General features: G+C 39.3%; 1 protein-coding gene across 2 annotated transcripts in view; it reads right to left on the bottom strand.

The window, feature by feature from the left end:
- The window catches only part of rfng (RFNG O-fucosylpeptide 3-beta-N-acetylglucosaminyltransferase), a 42,353-nt gene that overhangs the window by 4,969 nt on the left and 22,751 nt on the right, over nt 1-14,633 (bottom strand). The window contains exons 4-7 of one of the 2 annotated variants that reach the window (XM_072242074.1): nt 13,174-13,327; nt 8,902-8,987; nt 1,686-1,851; nt 759-857 (exon numbers count right to left, since the gene is read on the bottom strand). In XM_072242074.1, coding sequence (XP_072098175.1) covers nt 759-857; nt 1,686-1,851; nt 8,902-8,987; nt 13,174-13,327 — 505 coding nt within the window. The remainder of the gene's footprint in view (nt 1-758; nt 858-1,685; nt 1,852-8,901; nt 8,988-13,173; nt 13,328-14,633) is intronic. The other variant, XM_072242073.1, reaches the window with a different exon arrangement.

The following is a 14,633-nucleotide window of genomic DNA, read 5'->3' as shown; positions in this document are numbered from 1 at the left end:
GCAGATTCCAAATTTTTAATCAAAGTTCTTATTGATACAATATTGAAAGATCACGTGATGTCATGTTTTTCATACAGCCAATTATTAAACAGTGCATCTTACCACAAATTTAATTATATGTTGAAGAAAAGTAGTGAAACTTATATTTAACCAACCGGTGTATTTTTTTGTTAACCTATTACTTATTAATATTGGCCATATTTTCACCCAGTTTCTCCAGACAAGAAAAGGAAAAGAATTACATTTAAATGCTAAACCAGTTATCGTACATATTTATGCTCAAAACATTTACTTTTTAAATTTCTAACAATTATAAGCATCAATTTTCATATTATTCTGTCTAACTTAAAACTGATCAATTGCTTCTTCCATCAAAAGATTAAACCCTTCTTTCTGTCTGCTACACGTGGCATGCGAGTTCAAAGAAGAGTTAATTAGATTTCCTACATTTTGAATGATTGAACATTTTAAATTGCTTATGTGTTACATTTAGGTTCTGAGGAAAAGCTGTCAATCAAATTTGTTTGGTTAAAGACAATCTTAATAAACTATCGGGACTGATAATTAAAATGTTCAGTTATGGTGTTGTGTAAATTCACATAACTTTTATCCTAAGTAAGCTTTCAGACTTGGAAATCCTTACCTTATAAATAGTATCTCTGACTTGTTTTATAGAGGATTGACTATAAAATATTTGAGGCACTGGTAAATATAGAAGATACCTTTAGGAAGTGAAAATATAAATCAAGCCACTGTACCGTGAAGGATCCTCTGCCAAGCTGAAAGGTCCTTGGACTCTCAATACATTCCGCTTCATATCTGAACTTCCATAACTTAATGTAACCTAAAAAGAATTGCTGTTAATAATTTAGTTAATACATACAGAATCTTTTGAATTTGGTAATAGAATTAGTTAATACATTCAGAATCTTTTGAATTTGGGAACAGAATTTATCCTTGGTAATTGCAGCTAAAATGAACACTGCACCTTTGGTCATCCGATGAATTCTCTTCAAATTGGTTGGTTCAATTAACTCACGGACAGGAAAGGAAATACAATAAAGGTCAATGCTGTTGTGCCTACTGACACCAGCAACAAAGGAAGAATGTATCATGTAATATTTTGACATCAACAGCATAAATTGCCAAATATGATCCACCACTCCACTACCGCAAGGTGATGGAAAGAAGTTTCAAAAGTAACATTGTGTCAAGTAACGTGGTGGGTGTAAGACTGGATGCATCCATACAAGGAGTTGCAGGGAGCCCAGTCAAACCAGTAGTTACCTCTATTAAGTGGGGGTGAACTGGAGCTTACAAATCACAGTGACCCTGGTTTGATTGCTGATGTACGCTCAAAGCAGAAAGCAACTGGGTATGAATGAGGGAGGCTACCTTTTCGTTAGGTTAACCACAAACTTGCTCTGTAACTCACAACCACCCCTTGAACATGCTAAATGTGGTGCTAGTTAAGTTATGGTAGTATTAGACTTGGTTTTGATCCAGTCATCCATCAAATAATCTGTTAGAAGTCACTGCATTGGCCCAATTAGTGACTGGACAAAAGGATATAACATTGGTGCCCCACGCAAAAATTACCAAAACATATGACTGCTTTTGGGGGAAGTGAATAAAAGAGAAAGATAAATCTAAGTAATTTTGACAAGAGGTCTGGTGAGCCTGACCTGTTTGGGGATGATAGGCGGTGGAATCTGCTGCAGATTTTCTAGATGTGAGTGGAATAGGTCACTGTGAATCATCTTCACCTCCAACAGACCTTCAATGATGTAGCCAATAGTGCAGTCATCTGGAAGACGGATCTTCTCCGCCGTACTGATAAAGTTGCCAAAACTATTAATGAAAATGAAAAAGTGAAGTTTATACAAATTGTAAACTTCATCCATTTTTGCAATTAAAATACACTGATTGTAGAATTTAGGAAATCATCACAACTTCAGCTTTGAATGTGATTTTTCAAATCAGAAGACAATAAAGGAAGAATTGCAGAGGACATGGTTGAAGGCATGAGGACAAAGAAATATGAACAAGAGATGTGGTTTTCATTATTCTTACACAGAATTGAACTTTCCTCAAATGTAATTTGTGGTAAGATAAGCTGTATCTTACCACAAATGTCAAGAGATTCTGAAGGATATCTTTTTTCTGTGCTTCAGTATAAAATTTAAAATGAAGATCAACAACCTTTGAAACAACCTGAGCAGAAAGTACCAATGTAAGAACAGATGAGGAAGAAAAACTAACAATAGGATGAGGGAGTGTGTGGGAGACCCTCAGTTACTCTGTTCAACACTGAGTATTCTTGTAACCAGCTCTTCTAAGGTTAGTCATAGTCATACTTTATTGATCCCGGGGGAAATTGGCTTTCGTTACAGTTGCACCATAAATAATTAAATAGTAATATGTAAATTATGCCAGGAAATAAGTCCAGGACCAGCCTATTGGCTCTGGGTGTCTGACCCTCCAAGGGAGGAGTTGTAAAGTTTGATGGCCACAGGCAGGAATGACTTCCTATGACGCTCTGTGTTGCATCTCGGTGGAATGAGTCTCTGGCTGAATGTACTCCTGTGCCCTCCCAGTACATTATGTAGTGGATGGGAGACATTGTCCAAGATGGCATGCAACTTGGACAGCATCCTCTATTCAGACACCACCGTCAGAGAGTCTGAATGTTAACCTTTGATCTATGTCGTAGCAATTAAAACATGTATTTTTCATAGTTTAAATGCACAAGGCTCCTTTGTTGTTTGTTTATGGATGCAAATTTAACAAGTAACACTGACTACATTGAATGTTTAACAGGAAATACTACGGTAAGTACTTATCCTGAAGACTCACCCACTTCTGTTCCTTATTGTTTTGCACTTATGGCTTCCATTATTATTCTCATATCCCTTATAGTTGTTTCTTTTCTATCATTAAAATGTAAATGCTTGCCTTGACAAAACATGACGGTAACTTGATTCAGAAATTAAATAAACTGCAGGCATTTAGAGCAATGGTTCTCAACGTGGGCTGCATAGCTTCCTGGGGGTCATGCCATATTTCATACGGGCCACAAGTAAAAAAACAAGAAACTGGGGGCCACAGGAGTTTCTGAATGGGCCATGATAAGTTTACTGTTTTAATGAAATATTACTAAAATATACAAATAATGAAGAAATAAATATATGTAATTTAATTCAAACCTTGAATGAAATGAATGGGAAGATATGCCAGATGATGCAAAGAGGCAGCAAAACAGCATAGCACACGCATGTGTATGTCTCTTGTTCACGCACAGAATGTCAACTGTTGTCTCTGCTTCTGTTTGACCATGCACAAATCACTATTCACATCCTGCAGGGCGTCCCGCTGAGCCACACTACACATCCACCCCCAAATCACAAACTGCTAATGGGATGGGGGTGTGTTTGTTTGCAGTACGGCTAATCAGCGAGTATGCTGTAGGACAGGGGTCACCAACCTTTTTTGCACCGCGGACCAGTTTAACATTGACCATATTCTTGCGGACTGGCCGACCGGAGTAGGGGGGTGACGTTCAAGTAGGGTTAAACTCACCTCAACATGTCTTTTACAGTTAGGGTTGCCAACTTTCTCACTCCCAAATAAGGGACAAAAGTAGCAGTCAAATCCCGGGACACTTTACCCCAGGAAAGACTACCATGATCATGAAGCCTTGTGCAGGCACCTGTGTGCGATGTGCGCATGCGTGTACGTGCCGATTTTTCCCCACAAATCGGTTTTGCCTTCATCTTCCTGACTATACTGTACATACAGTACATTATTTCTAATTTATATAGGCTGTATATTTATCATATCATTCCTGCTTTTACTATATGTTACTGTTATTTATTTTAGGTTTTATGTGTTATTTGGTATGATTTGTTAGGTTATTTTTTGGGTCTGGGATTAATGGTAATTGCTTTTTCGCTTTACGCCATTTCGGCACGAAAGGTTTCATAGGAACGCTCTACCTTAGCGGGGGAAATACGGGACAAGGGCGGTCCCATATGGGACAAACCAATTTAGCCCAATATACGGGATGTCCCGGCAAATACAGGACAGTTGGCAACCCTATGTTCAAGTTCAACAGTGCGTGACAGGGAATGAGGAAAGGTGCAGCTGACTCATATCGTTTCCTCACGGCCTGGCAGCACATGCGGTACTGGTCCGCGGCCCGGTGGTTGGGGACCGCTGCTGTAGGAGGCTGAGTTCTGTATACCTTCCACTGACCCATGCCTGATATAATATTTATGAAACATGACATGAAGGCTGCAGTTGGGTCATTTGTCAGAAACAACTAAATTGCAGAGAGGTGTAAACTTGTGAAGTCTACCACTGCATCACTATCTACCACTACAACTTCCATTAAATCCCTGATACTTATCATATTTTGAAAGGAAGCTCAATTCACTTTTCTTGATAGTACTATAGCATTTCTTAATGATAAGCAGTTTGGAGAAGAAACCATCACTGCTCAGTCTGACATATTTTACCTGCCAGATATATTTGAAAAACTGAATTTATTAAATAAACAGCTACAAGGAAAAAAAAACTGCAAGCTCATATCATGCAAAGAGGCTATTACCACTTCCCCTGGAAAATTCATTTCAGCAGTAACATTCAGCTGAAAGGAAGAGTATTATATATATCATAATAAAGTATCCTATTTGGAGCTCTGAAATAGTTTTATTTTTCATGTACTGTACACCTGTAACATAGTTAACATACACTATCTATAACCTGTAAAAACATAAATAGTGATGATATATTCAAATAATTAGTACAGTTGACCAAAAAAAACTTTAGCGACTAATGGAGATGATGGAGGGTGGGGGCCACAGAGGTAAATGCAAGTCACAAGTGGGACATGAGCAGAAAAAAAAGGTTGAGAATTACTAGTTAAGAGAACAAGGGATGTTCCATCTATTTTAATCTCACATCAGAATTTTGCTTTTCAATCAATCAGACGCTAAAGAGTGAGTTCAAAGTCATCAGGAAGTCTTAGATTTAGCTGACCACACTGTATCCACCAACATATTAAACAGCTCAAACATTCAGTTGCCTAAATAGCAAGAAGAAATAGATTTATCTGCAAAAAGAAGTGGTAGTTTTACGTAACTGATTACCAGTAACCATTTTATCAAACAGTTACTATGAGGATACTGCAAGGAGTTGCAGAATTATTGTTTCTTACTTTAAAGCCCTTTAAGCATCTATAAATTAGTGCATCAATTTCATCTCTAAATACATTAGATCCAAAGGCCTTGAATTTGCACATATTCCCCAGCATTTAACTTCTTTGGTTTGAAGGCTGTTGTTAAATATGCATATAACAACTGTAAAGTTTGGTTTGCAAGTCACGAACATAACGAGGCTTTGGATGGGAAAGAGCAACACTTAAAGGAGATGCAAATCATCAGCTGCAAAAGTGTAGAAGTGGAGCGGAAAAGCAAAATTCATCGGAGGCTTAGCCTTGGTTAACCAGATAGCAACTAACTTGGAAGGGAACAGCTGCAGTTAGCAGAATAAAAAGTGAATGATTGTTTTTAGAGTACACATAGTCTAAAGACCAATTGAATACAGCTGAGAACTGAAAGCCAGCTCTGTGCGTGTATATGCATGCATCAAGTTCATAATCGAAGTCGTGTTTATATCGTATGCACCTCACATCGACAGAGGTGAAATGAAAAACTTGCATGCAGCTGTATCATAGGCATGTAGCATCATATAAGCAGCATTTACAAGAAATAATTAAACGTAAGTTATACACAATCTTTAGAAGAAAAACCTAATTAGAACAAAGGAAGATAAAAAAAATTCATTTGAGTGCAAAGTGGTCCAAGTGCTCAGTGTTGCTAAACAGTAATGATCAGGGTTTTGTTTTTTGGTTCAAGAATGAAATGGCTGAAGGAAAGTTGCTGTCTTGACCACAGTGGTGTGGAATTTCAGAGTCCTGTACCTCGTGTCTGATGGTAGCTGTGAAAAGATGGCACGGCCTAGATGGTGGGGAGTTTTAAGGATAAATATTGCCTTCTCTGAGGCAGTGCCTTCTGTAGATATCACTCATGGTAGGGAGGGATGTGCCTGTGATGCATTGGGTAGAGTCTATTATTCTCTGCGAAATTGCTGTACAGGACCATGATGCAACCAGTGAGGACACTTTCAACAGTACATGGGCTGAAGTTTGTTGGAGTGTCTGATGGCAAGTCAAACTCCCTTAACATCCTAAGAAAGTAAAGACACCAGCACAATTGCTTTATGATTGCGTCCATATACTGGGCCCAGGACAGGTCATCCAATATGCTTACACCCAGAAATTTAAAGTTGCAGGTGAAAGAGCACTCTAACCAACTAATACCTGCTTGCTTTGCTACTCAGTGGAATGACAGAAGCATAGCTTTTATATAATCACACAATGCAGGTAGAGACCAAATGATTATTAGCGATCATAGTTTTAAATCTGACTGATTGCTAAGAGCAAGTAATCCATGTGAAATTTTATTTCATATCAATCAGGTGTAAAATTTATAAATAATCATCAGCATAGGGTGTTTATAGAAATCACTTGCTATAATAAAGATCCATAAATGTAGAAAATCATTTTTGTAAATGACGTATTATTAGCAAGGAGACCTTTGATCCAAAACAGACTTATTCCTTTTACAATGGATAATCAACTTTTATATAATTGGTACCAAAAAGGGGTTAGATGTATAGGAGACTGTTATGAAGGAGGTGTATTGATGTCATTTGAACAATTAAAGAATAAATATAAAATATCAAATAACACTTTCTTTTGTTACCTTCAGTTAAGGGCTTATTTAAGAGACAAACTGGGTCAAACAATGATTTTGCCAAAACCTAATGAAATTGAAATTTTAATTCAAAAAGGAAAAATTAAAAAATTTATTTCTTTTATGTATAATCTGATTCAAAAACAGACACTTAAACAAGGAATTCACAAGTCAAGACAAAAATGGGAAACGGATTTGAGTATTAATATTGATGAAACAAATTGGTCAAGACTATGCCTTGACAGTATGACAAATACAATAAATGTTCGACTCAGATTAATACAATATAATTTTTACACCAATTATATATTACACACAAAAAATAAATAGATTAAGTTCAAACTTATCTGATCAATGTTTTCGGTGTAATCAAGAAATTGGTACTTTTTTTACATTCTACTTGGTCCTGTTCCAAAATTCAACCTTTTTGGATAAATTTAAGAGTTTTATTGGAACAAATTACTGGAACTCAACTTCCAAATAACCCTATATTATTTTTATTAGGTAACATTGAAGGGATAAAACCAAAACTTAAATTGAATAAATACCAGAAAGAATTTATAAAAATTGCATTGGCAGTAGCCGAGAAGGCTATAGCAGTTACTTGGAAATCGGATTCGTATTTAAGTATGGATCGTTGGAATAATGAAAATTTTAGCTGTATTCCACTTGAAAAAATTACTTAGAATTTAAGAGATAAATATGATACATTTTTGAATATTTGGCGCCCTTATTTACAAAAGATAGGTTGCCATTTCTAGGTGCTCCGATGATAAAGATGTTGGTCCTTTGGGGAAAGTAACAATATATTAAATTTATTTCAAATCCCATGGAGCATGTGGAGACCTTCCAATATCCAGGCGGTCTTTCTTTCTTTCTTTTTTTTTTCTTTTTCTTTTCTTTCTTTTAGGTAGGGGTACATATCGAGGGGAAGGGTTAAGGGGAGGGGGGAGGGTAGATATTATTATTTCATGTAATCAAGTTTGAAAACTCAATAAAAATTATATATATATATATAAAATGACATATTCTTGCTGTGTTCCAAGTAGTTATTTTGTTCATTTTTAAATTTACTTCTGAGAAAATCTACACTTGAAACGTTTGGAACACAGGACAGTACAGCACAGGCCAATGCAGTGCTGACCTTTCAACCCACTCCAAGGTCATTCTAACACTTCCCTCCCACACAGCCCTCCACTTGTCTTTCATCCATGTGCCCGCAATGTGAGTTTAGATAGTCAGGAAAAAGATTAAAAATCCTTAAATACATGCCCGCTATGACCAGATATTTCGGTCTGGGGAAAAAAGATTATGGCTGTCCACGCTATCCATTGCATAACTTTATAAATTTCCTTCAAACCTCCTCTCAACCTCCGCTGCTCGAGAGAAAATAGCCCTAGCTTGTCCAACCTCTCCTCTCCGCACTGTATAGAACATTTACAGTAAATACTGTAGTAAAGTTAGTTCAGTGGGTAAACAGTGACGAATTTAACTTGTACCAAGCATTGATATCAGTGAATTTCTCTTTCTGGCAATTTTTGCAAAAAGCTCATTAACAAGAGGAATTAACGTCTAAGATGAAAACTAAACATACTAATACCAATACAGAGTACAGAGCATAAGAAAATGCAGTTTGAGATGGCCTTTCAGCCTTCAAAGCTTATTCTATTTTAAAGAACTGAAACTAGTAGGGTCTTGATTTAACATGACTTCCAAAGCATGGGATAATAAACAACAGCAGTTTTTCCAGTTCTGCACAGGAATCTGTGACAGGACTTTTGCCAGTTTTTCTGGCACTGGTACAATAGAGTGTTTCCCAAGGTGTAATCAGATGGGCTCTATTAAATACAAGAAGAAAGACCAATGTTTAACATTAATCTTCTTATACCTGAGATTATTCCAAGCTGCTTTGCCGACATAGAAATACCTTTGAAGTCAAATAGACACTGGCTCAATGGTGATGATTTTCAAACATGTGAAATAAATGACTGTTGGGAATTGAGGGAAAGCTTGGCAGAAAAAGTAGAAAACTGATGCATGCAGCTAAGTAAATAGCCAATGGATAAATAGTTCAAAGCAGTACCTGGCCCAGGGACTCATTTTTAATGCCAGTCCCCGGCTTATGCAGAATCCAGCTCCTCCTGTAGCAAACCAAAACTTCACAGAGGTCTAAAAGGCATAAAAAAGACATGCCATTCATAAAAATAACCAAAGAAATTAGTACAGTGATAAATTTGTATCTCCCCAGAGCTTGAATTCTAAATGCAATTCTGTACAGATCCCAGAACTTGATTTTACAAAACTTGTGCAGGCAAACTGAGAGAATAAACAGTACCACTTAGAGGCACTGGTATCTGGGTCTCTTCCCTGTCACTAAGGAAACGGCTTGAGCGTGCAAGTATGCCTGCCAGCAGTAAATAGATTTTGAAAGAAATGAGCACTAGTTTAAAAAAAACACCAGAGAAAATCATGAGCTTAAAAGCTGATAAATCCCAAAGACCTTATGACATCTCACAGTTCTGAAGGAAGTGACTCTATTATCTTCCAAAATTCTACGGATTCTGTAATGTTACTGTGGATTTGAAGGCAGCTAATGTGACTGCACAATTTAAGACACGAGTGAGAGAAAACTAGGAACTGCCGAGCCATTAACTTATACTCTGTAGCAAAGAAATGTTGGAATCTACAATAAAGGTTCTAACAACAGAAAATGATTTTATAGAGTTACACACACAGAAATGCGCCATTCAGTCCAAAACATCCATGCTGACCTTTTTGCCCATTTACACTAATTCCATTTTACTACATTACAGCCATATCCTTCTTTGCTTTGCCTACCTCAGCTTGCCTCTTAAACTGTTGTGATTGTATCTGATTCCATCACCTCCTCTGACAGAAATCTGTGCTATCTCTAGCTTCATAACTAAATAATCAAGATACAGTGCCTATAAAAAGTATTCACTCCCCGCCCCCCAGAAATTTTCATGTTTTATTGTTTTACAACATTGAATCACAGTGGATTTAATTTGGCTCTTTTGATACTGATTAACAGAAAAGACTCTTTCATGTCAAAGTGAAAATAAATTTCTACAAATCGGTCTAAATTCATTACAATTATTAAACACAGAATAATTGACTGCATAATTACTCACCCCCTTGAAGTCAGTATTTAGTAGATACACCTTTGGCAACAATTACAGCCTTGAGTCTGTGTGGATAGGTCTCTATCAGCTTTGCACATCTGGACACAGCAATTTTCCCCATTCTTCCTGACAAAACTGCTCAAGCTCTGTCAGATTGCATGGGGATTGTGAGTGAACAACCCTTTTCAAGTCCAGCCACAAATTCTCAAATGGATTGAGGTCTGGACATAAACTTTGTTATTCTTAACCCAATCCTGCGTAGCTTTGGCTTTATACCTGGGGCCATTGTCTTGCTGGAAAACAAATCTTCTCCTAAGTTGGAGTTCTCTTGCACACTGCATCAGGTTTTCCTCCAGGATTTCCCTGTACTTTGCTGCATTCATTTTAACCCTACATCTTCACACACCTTCCAGGGCCTGAAGCATCCCCATAGCATGATGCAGCCACCACCAGGCTTCAAGATAGTGATGCTGTGTTTTTGATGATGTACAGTGTTTGGTCTGATGGTCAAAAGCTCCAGTTTGGTTTCACCAGACCAGAGAACCTCCTTGCAGCTGACTTCAGAGTCTCCCACATGCATTCCGGCAAATGCTAGCTGAGTTTTCATGTGAGTTTTTTTTTTCCAACAGTGGTTTTCTCTTTGCCCCTCTTCCATAAAGCCGTGACTGGTGAAGCACCTGGGAAACTCGTTGTAAGTGCAATCTCTCCCATCTCAGCCACTGAAGCTTGTAACTCCTCCAGAGTTATCATAGGTCTCCCTCACTAGTCCCCTTATTTCATGGTCACTCAGTTTTTGAGGATGGCTTGCTCTAGGCATGTTTACAGCTGTGCCATATTCCTTCCATTTCTTGATTGACTTAACTGTACTCCAAGGGATATTAACGGACTTGGAAATTTTCTTGTATCCATCTCCTGACTCATGCTTTTCAATAGCCTTTGCACAGAGTTGCTTGGAGTGTTCTTTTGTCTTCTTGGTGTAGCTTTTGCTAGGATACTGACTAAGCAGCAGTAGACCTTCCAAATACAGGTGTAGTTTTGCCATAATCATTTGTAACACCTTGACTGACACAGGTCTCCATTAACTAATTATGTGACATCTAAAACCAATTGGAGGTGAATACTTCTGCAATCAATTATTTTGTGTTTTATATTTGTAATTAATTTAGATCACTTTGTGGAGATCTGTTTTCACTTTGACATGAAAGAATCTGAGTTTGATCAGTTTAAAAAAAACAAATTAAATCCACTGTGAATCAATGTTGTACGACAATAAAACATGAAAACTTCTGGGGGTGGGGGGGTGAATACTTTTTATAGGCACTGTATGCAATAAACAACGGCCGGCTGGTGGCACAGTGACATCAGCGCCGGACTCCGGAGCGAAGGTTCCCGAGTTCGAACCCAGTCGGGCCGCTCCCGAGCACACTTCCCATTCATGCCGGGTTGAGTGTCCAGCTCGCAACTCGGTCCCGTAAAAAAAAAAACTGCGCTGTGAGAAGGACATGGGGGACCACTCACAGAATCTTTCCTCCAAGACAACCACTTGAAAAAGTGGTCGCCGAGGCTCTGGCAGAGTATGGCACATACAAAAATACAATGCAATAAACAACTTGGCTTTCCCGAGAGGCTTGCATGCATGCATGCAACCCAAAAGCATGGAGTGAAATACTAAACTTGGCATATCGGATCCAGTTTACCAATTACTAAGATTTTAACTCCACTTGATCCCAAAGCCACACGCTTTTCTATGCTAAAACTGCCTTCTATAAGCACTGCCATCATCATCTTTCCATCCTGATTTTTCTCCCTCTCTCTTTCCTACTACCTTCTTTGCCTTCTCTTTGTTTCTCCCTCTTTCACTCCTTTACACCTTCCCTTGGATTGAGATCATTCAGCTTCTCAGACTTAATAACACTATATTTAAGTGACTGGTCCACTTGAATTTCAGGTTAGATGTAAAATCCCAGATCTTTATGGTCAAGAATATTATCATCTAGAAATTGTTATACTCCTTGTGTTGTGTGAGATCTTAGTCAGCCACTTGTATGGCTCCAGCGTTTACTAACCCAGGCATGGATATTCCGTCTGGGTAGCCTCCAACCTGATGGCATGAACATCGACTTCTCTAACTTCCGCTAATGCCCCACCTCCCCCTCGTACCCCATCTGTTACTTATTTTTATACACACATTCTTTCTCTCACTCTCCGTTTTCTCCCTCTGTCCCTCTGAATATACCCCTTGCCCATCCTCTGGGTCCCCCCCACCCCTTGTCTTTCTTCCTGGACCTCCTGTCCCATGATCCTCTTGTATCCCTTTTTTATGTCCAGCTCTTGGCTCCATCCCTCCCCCTCCTGTCTTCTCCTATCATTTTGGATCTCCTCCTCCCCCTCCAACTTTCAAATCTCTTACTCACTCTTCCTTCAGTTAGTCCTGACGAAGGGTCTCGGCCTGAAACGTCGACTGCACCTCTTCCTAGAGATGCTGCCTGGCCTGCTGCGTTCACCAGCAACTTTTATGTGTGTTGCATGGATATTATGCAGGTCTGTTACATTCATTAAAGAGTTGTAACAAGAAATGAACTTTGCACAAATCATTAGTGAATGTCCCCTTCTTGAAAAATAAATATGATTGTGCAGAGTTGCATGCATTTGACAGGAAGATTAGGTTTGCCCAATCTATGAAGGCTCTGAGGATGTACCTAGCATCATCTTGAATACTGTATATAGTTTTGACTGTAAAAGTGTGTGCAGCAGAGTTTCATTATTCTAGTGCCAGGGATAGTGGGTTTGTGTCGAAGGAGAGATTGAGTTGGCAAGAAATGTATTCTCTACTGATGGAGGAGATCTTATTTCTTACAGGGTTTGAAGGACTGAATGTTTTCCCTGACTGAGAAATATCAGACCAGGCATCATAGAATAAAGGCCAAGTTGTTTCGGACTGAGTGCAGGAGAAATTTATCTACTTACAGGGTGGTGAACCTTTGGAATTCTCTATCCCCGTGGCTGTGGAGATTCATTCATTAGATCATTCAAAACAGAGATGGATAGAATTCCAGATATTAAGGGAATCTAGAGATACAGGGATATCGCGAGGAAACTGATGGAAGTTCAGCCATGCACTCAATAAATGACAAAGGTGATTCAAGATTCACATTTCTTTCATTATTGTGTTTTGTGAGTTCTTTATGCTGTTACACATTTATGACACTTACCGACCCACCACCCTTTATCCGCTCTACAGCTTCAACAGGATGATCAAGACTTGGTCTGCCAATATAAACATCTTGGGTGTGCGAGTATGCAGACAACAGGTAGGCCAGACTGCGAATGTTTACATAATTGTCATCATCAACGTGGCAAAACCATCTAGAAAGCAAGCAATAAAATTAGAAACAAATTAATATTTTAGTCATTGCAGAGGTAAATGGAAAAGTTCACACAACTAGAATGGTGGCGTTGTGGCGCAGCAGACAGGGTTTCTGCCAAGAGCTCCAGTAACCAGGTTCCATCCCAACCACCACTGGTGCTGTCTGTGTGAAGTTTGTCTGTTCTGCCTGTGATTTCAGAGGTTTTCACTTGTGTATACCCGTTTGTACTGGACACGAGGAAATCTGCAGATGCTGGAAATTCAAGCAACACGCACAAAATGCTGGTGAACGCAGCAGGCCAGGCAGCATCAATAGGAAGAAGTACAGTCGACGTTTCAGGCTCAGACACTTCGTCCGGACTGACTGAAAGAAGAGATAGTAAGAGATTTGAAAGTGGGAGGGGGAGGGGGAGATCCAAAATGAAAAAATTCAGAGCATGAGAAGTGTCCTTCCCACCTACGCTTGTGACACTTCTCACGCTCTGAATTTTTTCAATGATTTTAAGTTCCCTGGCCCCCATCGTCTTATTTTCACCATGGATGTCCAGTCCCTATATACCTCCATCCCCCACCAGGAAGGTCTCAAAGCTCTCCGCTTCTTTTTGGATTCCAGACCTAACCAGTTCCCCTCTACCACGACTCTCCTCCATCTCGCGGAATTAGTCCTTACTCTTAATAATTTCTCCTTTGGCTCCTCCCACTTCCTCCAAACCATAGGTGTAGCCATGGGCACCCGTATGGGTCCCAGCTATGCCTGCTTTTTTGTTGGCTATGTGGAACAGTCCATGTTCCAAGCCTATACTGGTATCCGACCCCCACTTTTCCTTTGCTACATTGGCGCTGCTTCCTGCATGTATGCTGAGCTTGCTGACTTCATTAACTTTGCCTCCAACTTTCACCCTGCCCTCAAGTTTACCTGGTCCATTTCCAAAACCTCCCTCCCCTTTCTTGATCTTTCTGTCTCTGTCTCTGGAGACAGCTTAGCTATTGATGTCTATTATAAGCCTACTGACTCTCACAGCTACCTGGACTATTCCTCTTCCCACCCTGTCTCTTGCAAAAATGCCATCCCCTTCTCGCAATTCCTCCGTCTCTGCCGCATCTACTCTCAGGATGAGGCTTTTCATTCCAGGACGAAGGAGATGTCTTCCTTTTTTAAAGAAGGGGGCTTTCCTTCCTCCACTATCAACTCTGCTCTCAAACGCATCTCTCCCATTTCACACACATCTGCTCTCACCCCATCCTCCCGCCACCCCACTAGGGATAGGGTTCCCCTTGTCCTCACCTACCACCCCACCAGCCTCC

The sequence above is a fragment of the Mobula birostris genome, chromosome 24 (genome assembly GCF_030028105.1).
Source record: "Mobula birostris isolate sMobBir1 chromosome 24, sMobBir1.hap1, whole genome shotgun sequence".
In the NCBI taxonomy this organism is placed as follows: domain Eukaryota; kingdom Metazoa; phylum Chordata; class Chondrichthyes; order Myliobatiformes; family Myliobatidae; genus Mobula; species Mobula birostris.
This window is presented reverse-complemented; position numbering and strand designations above follow the sequence as displayed.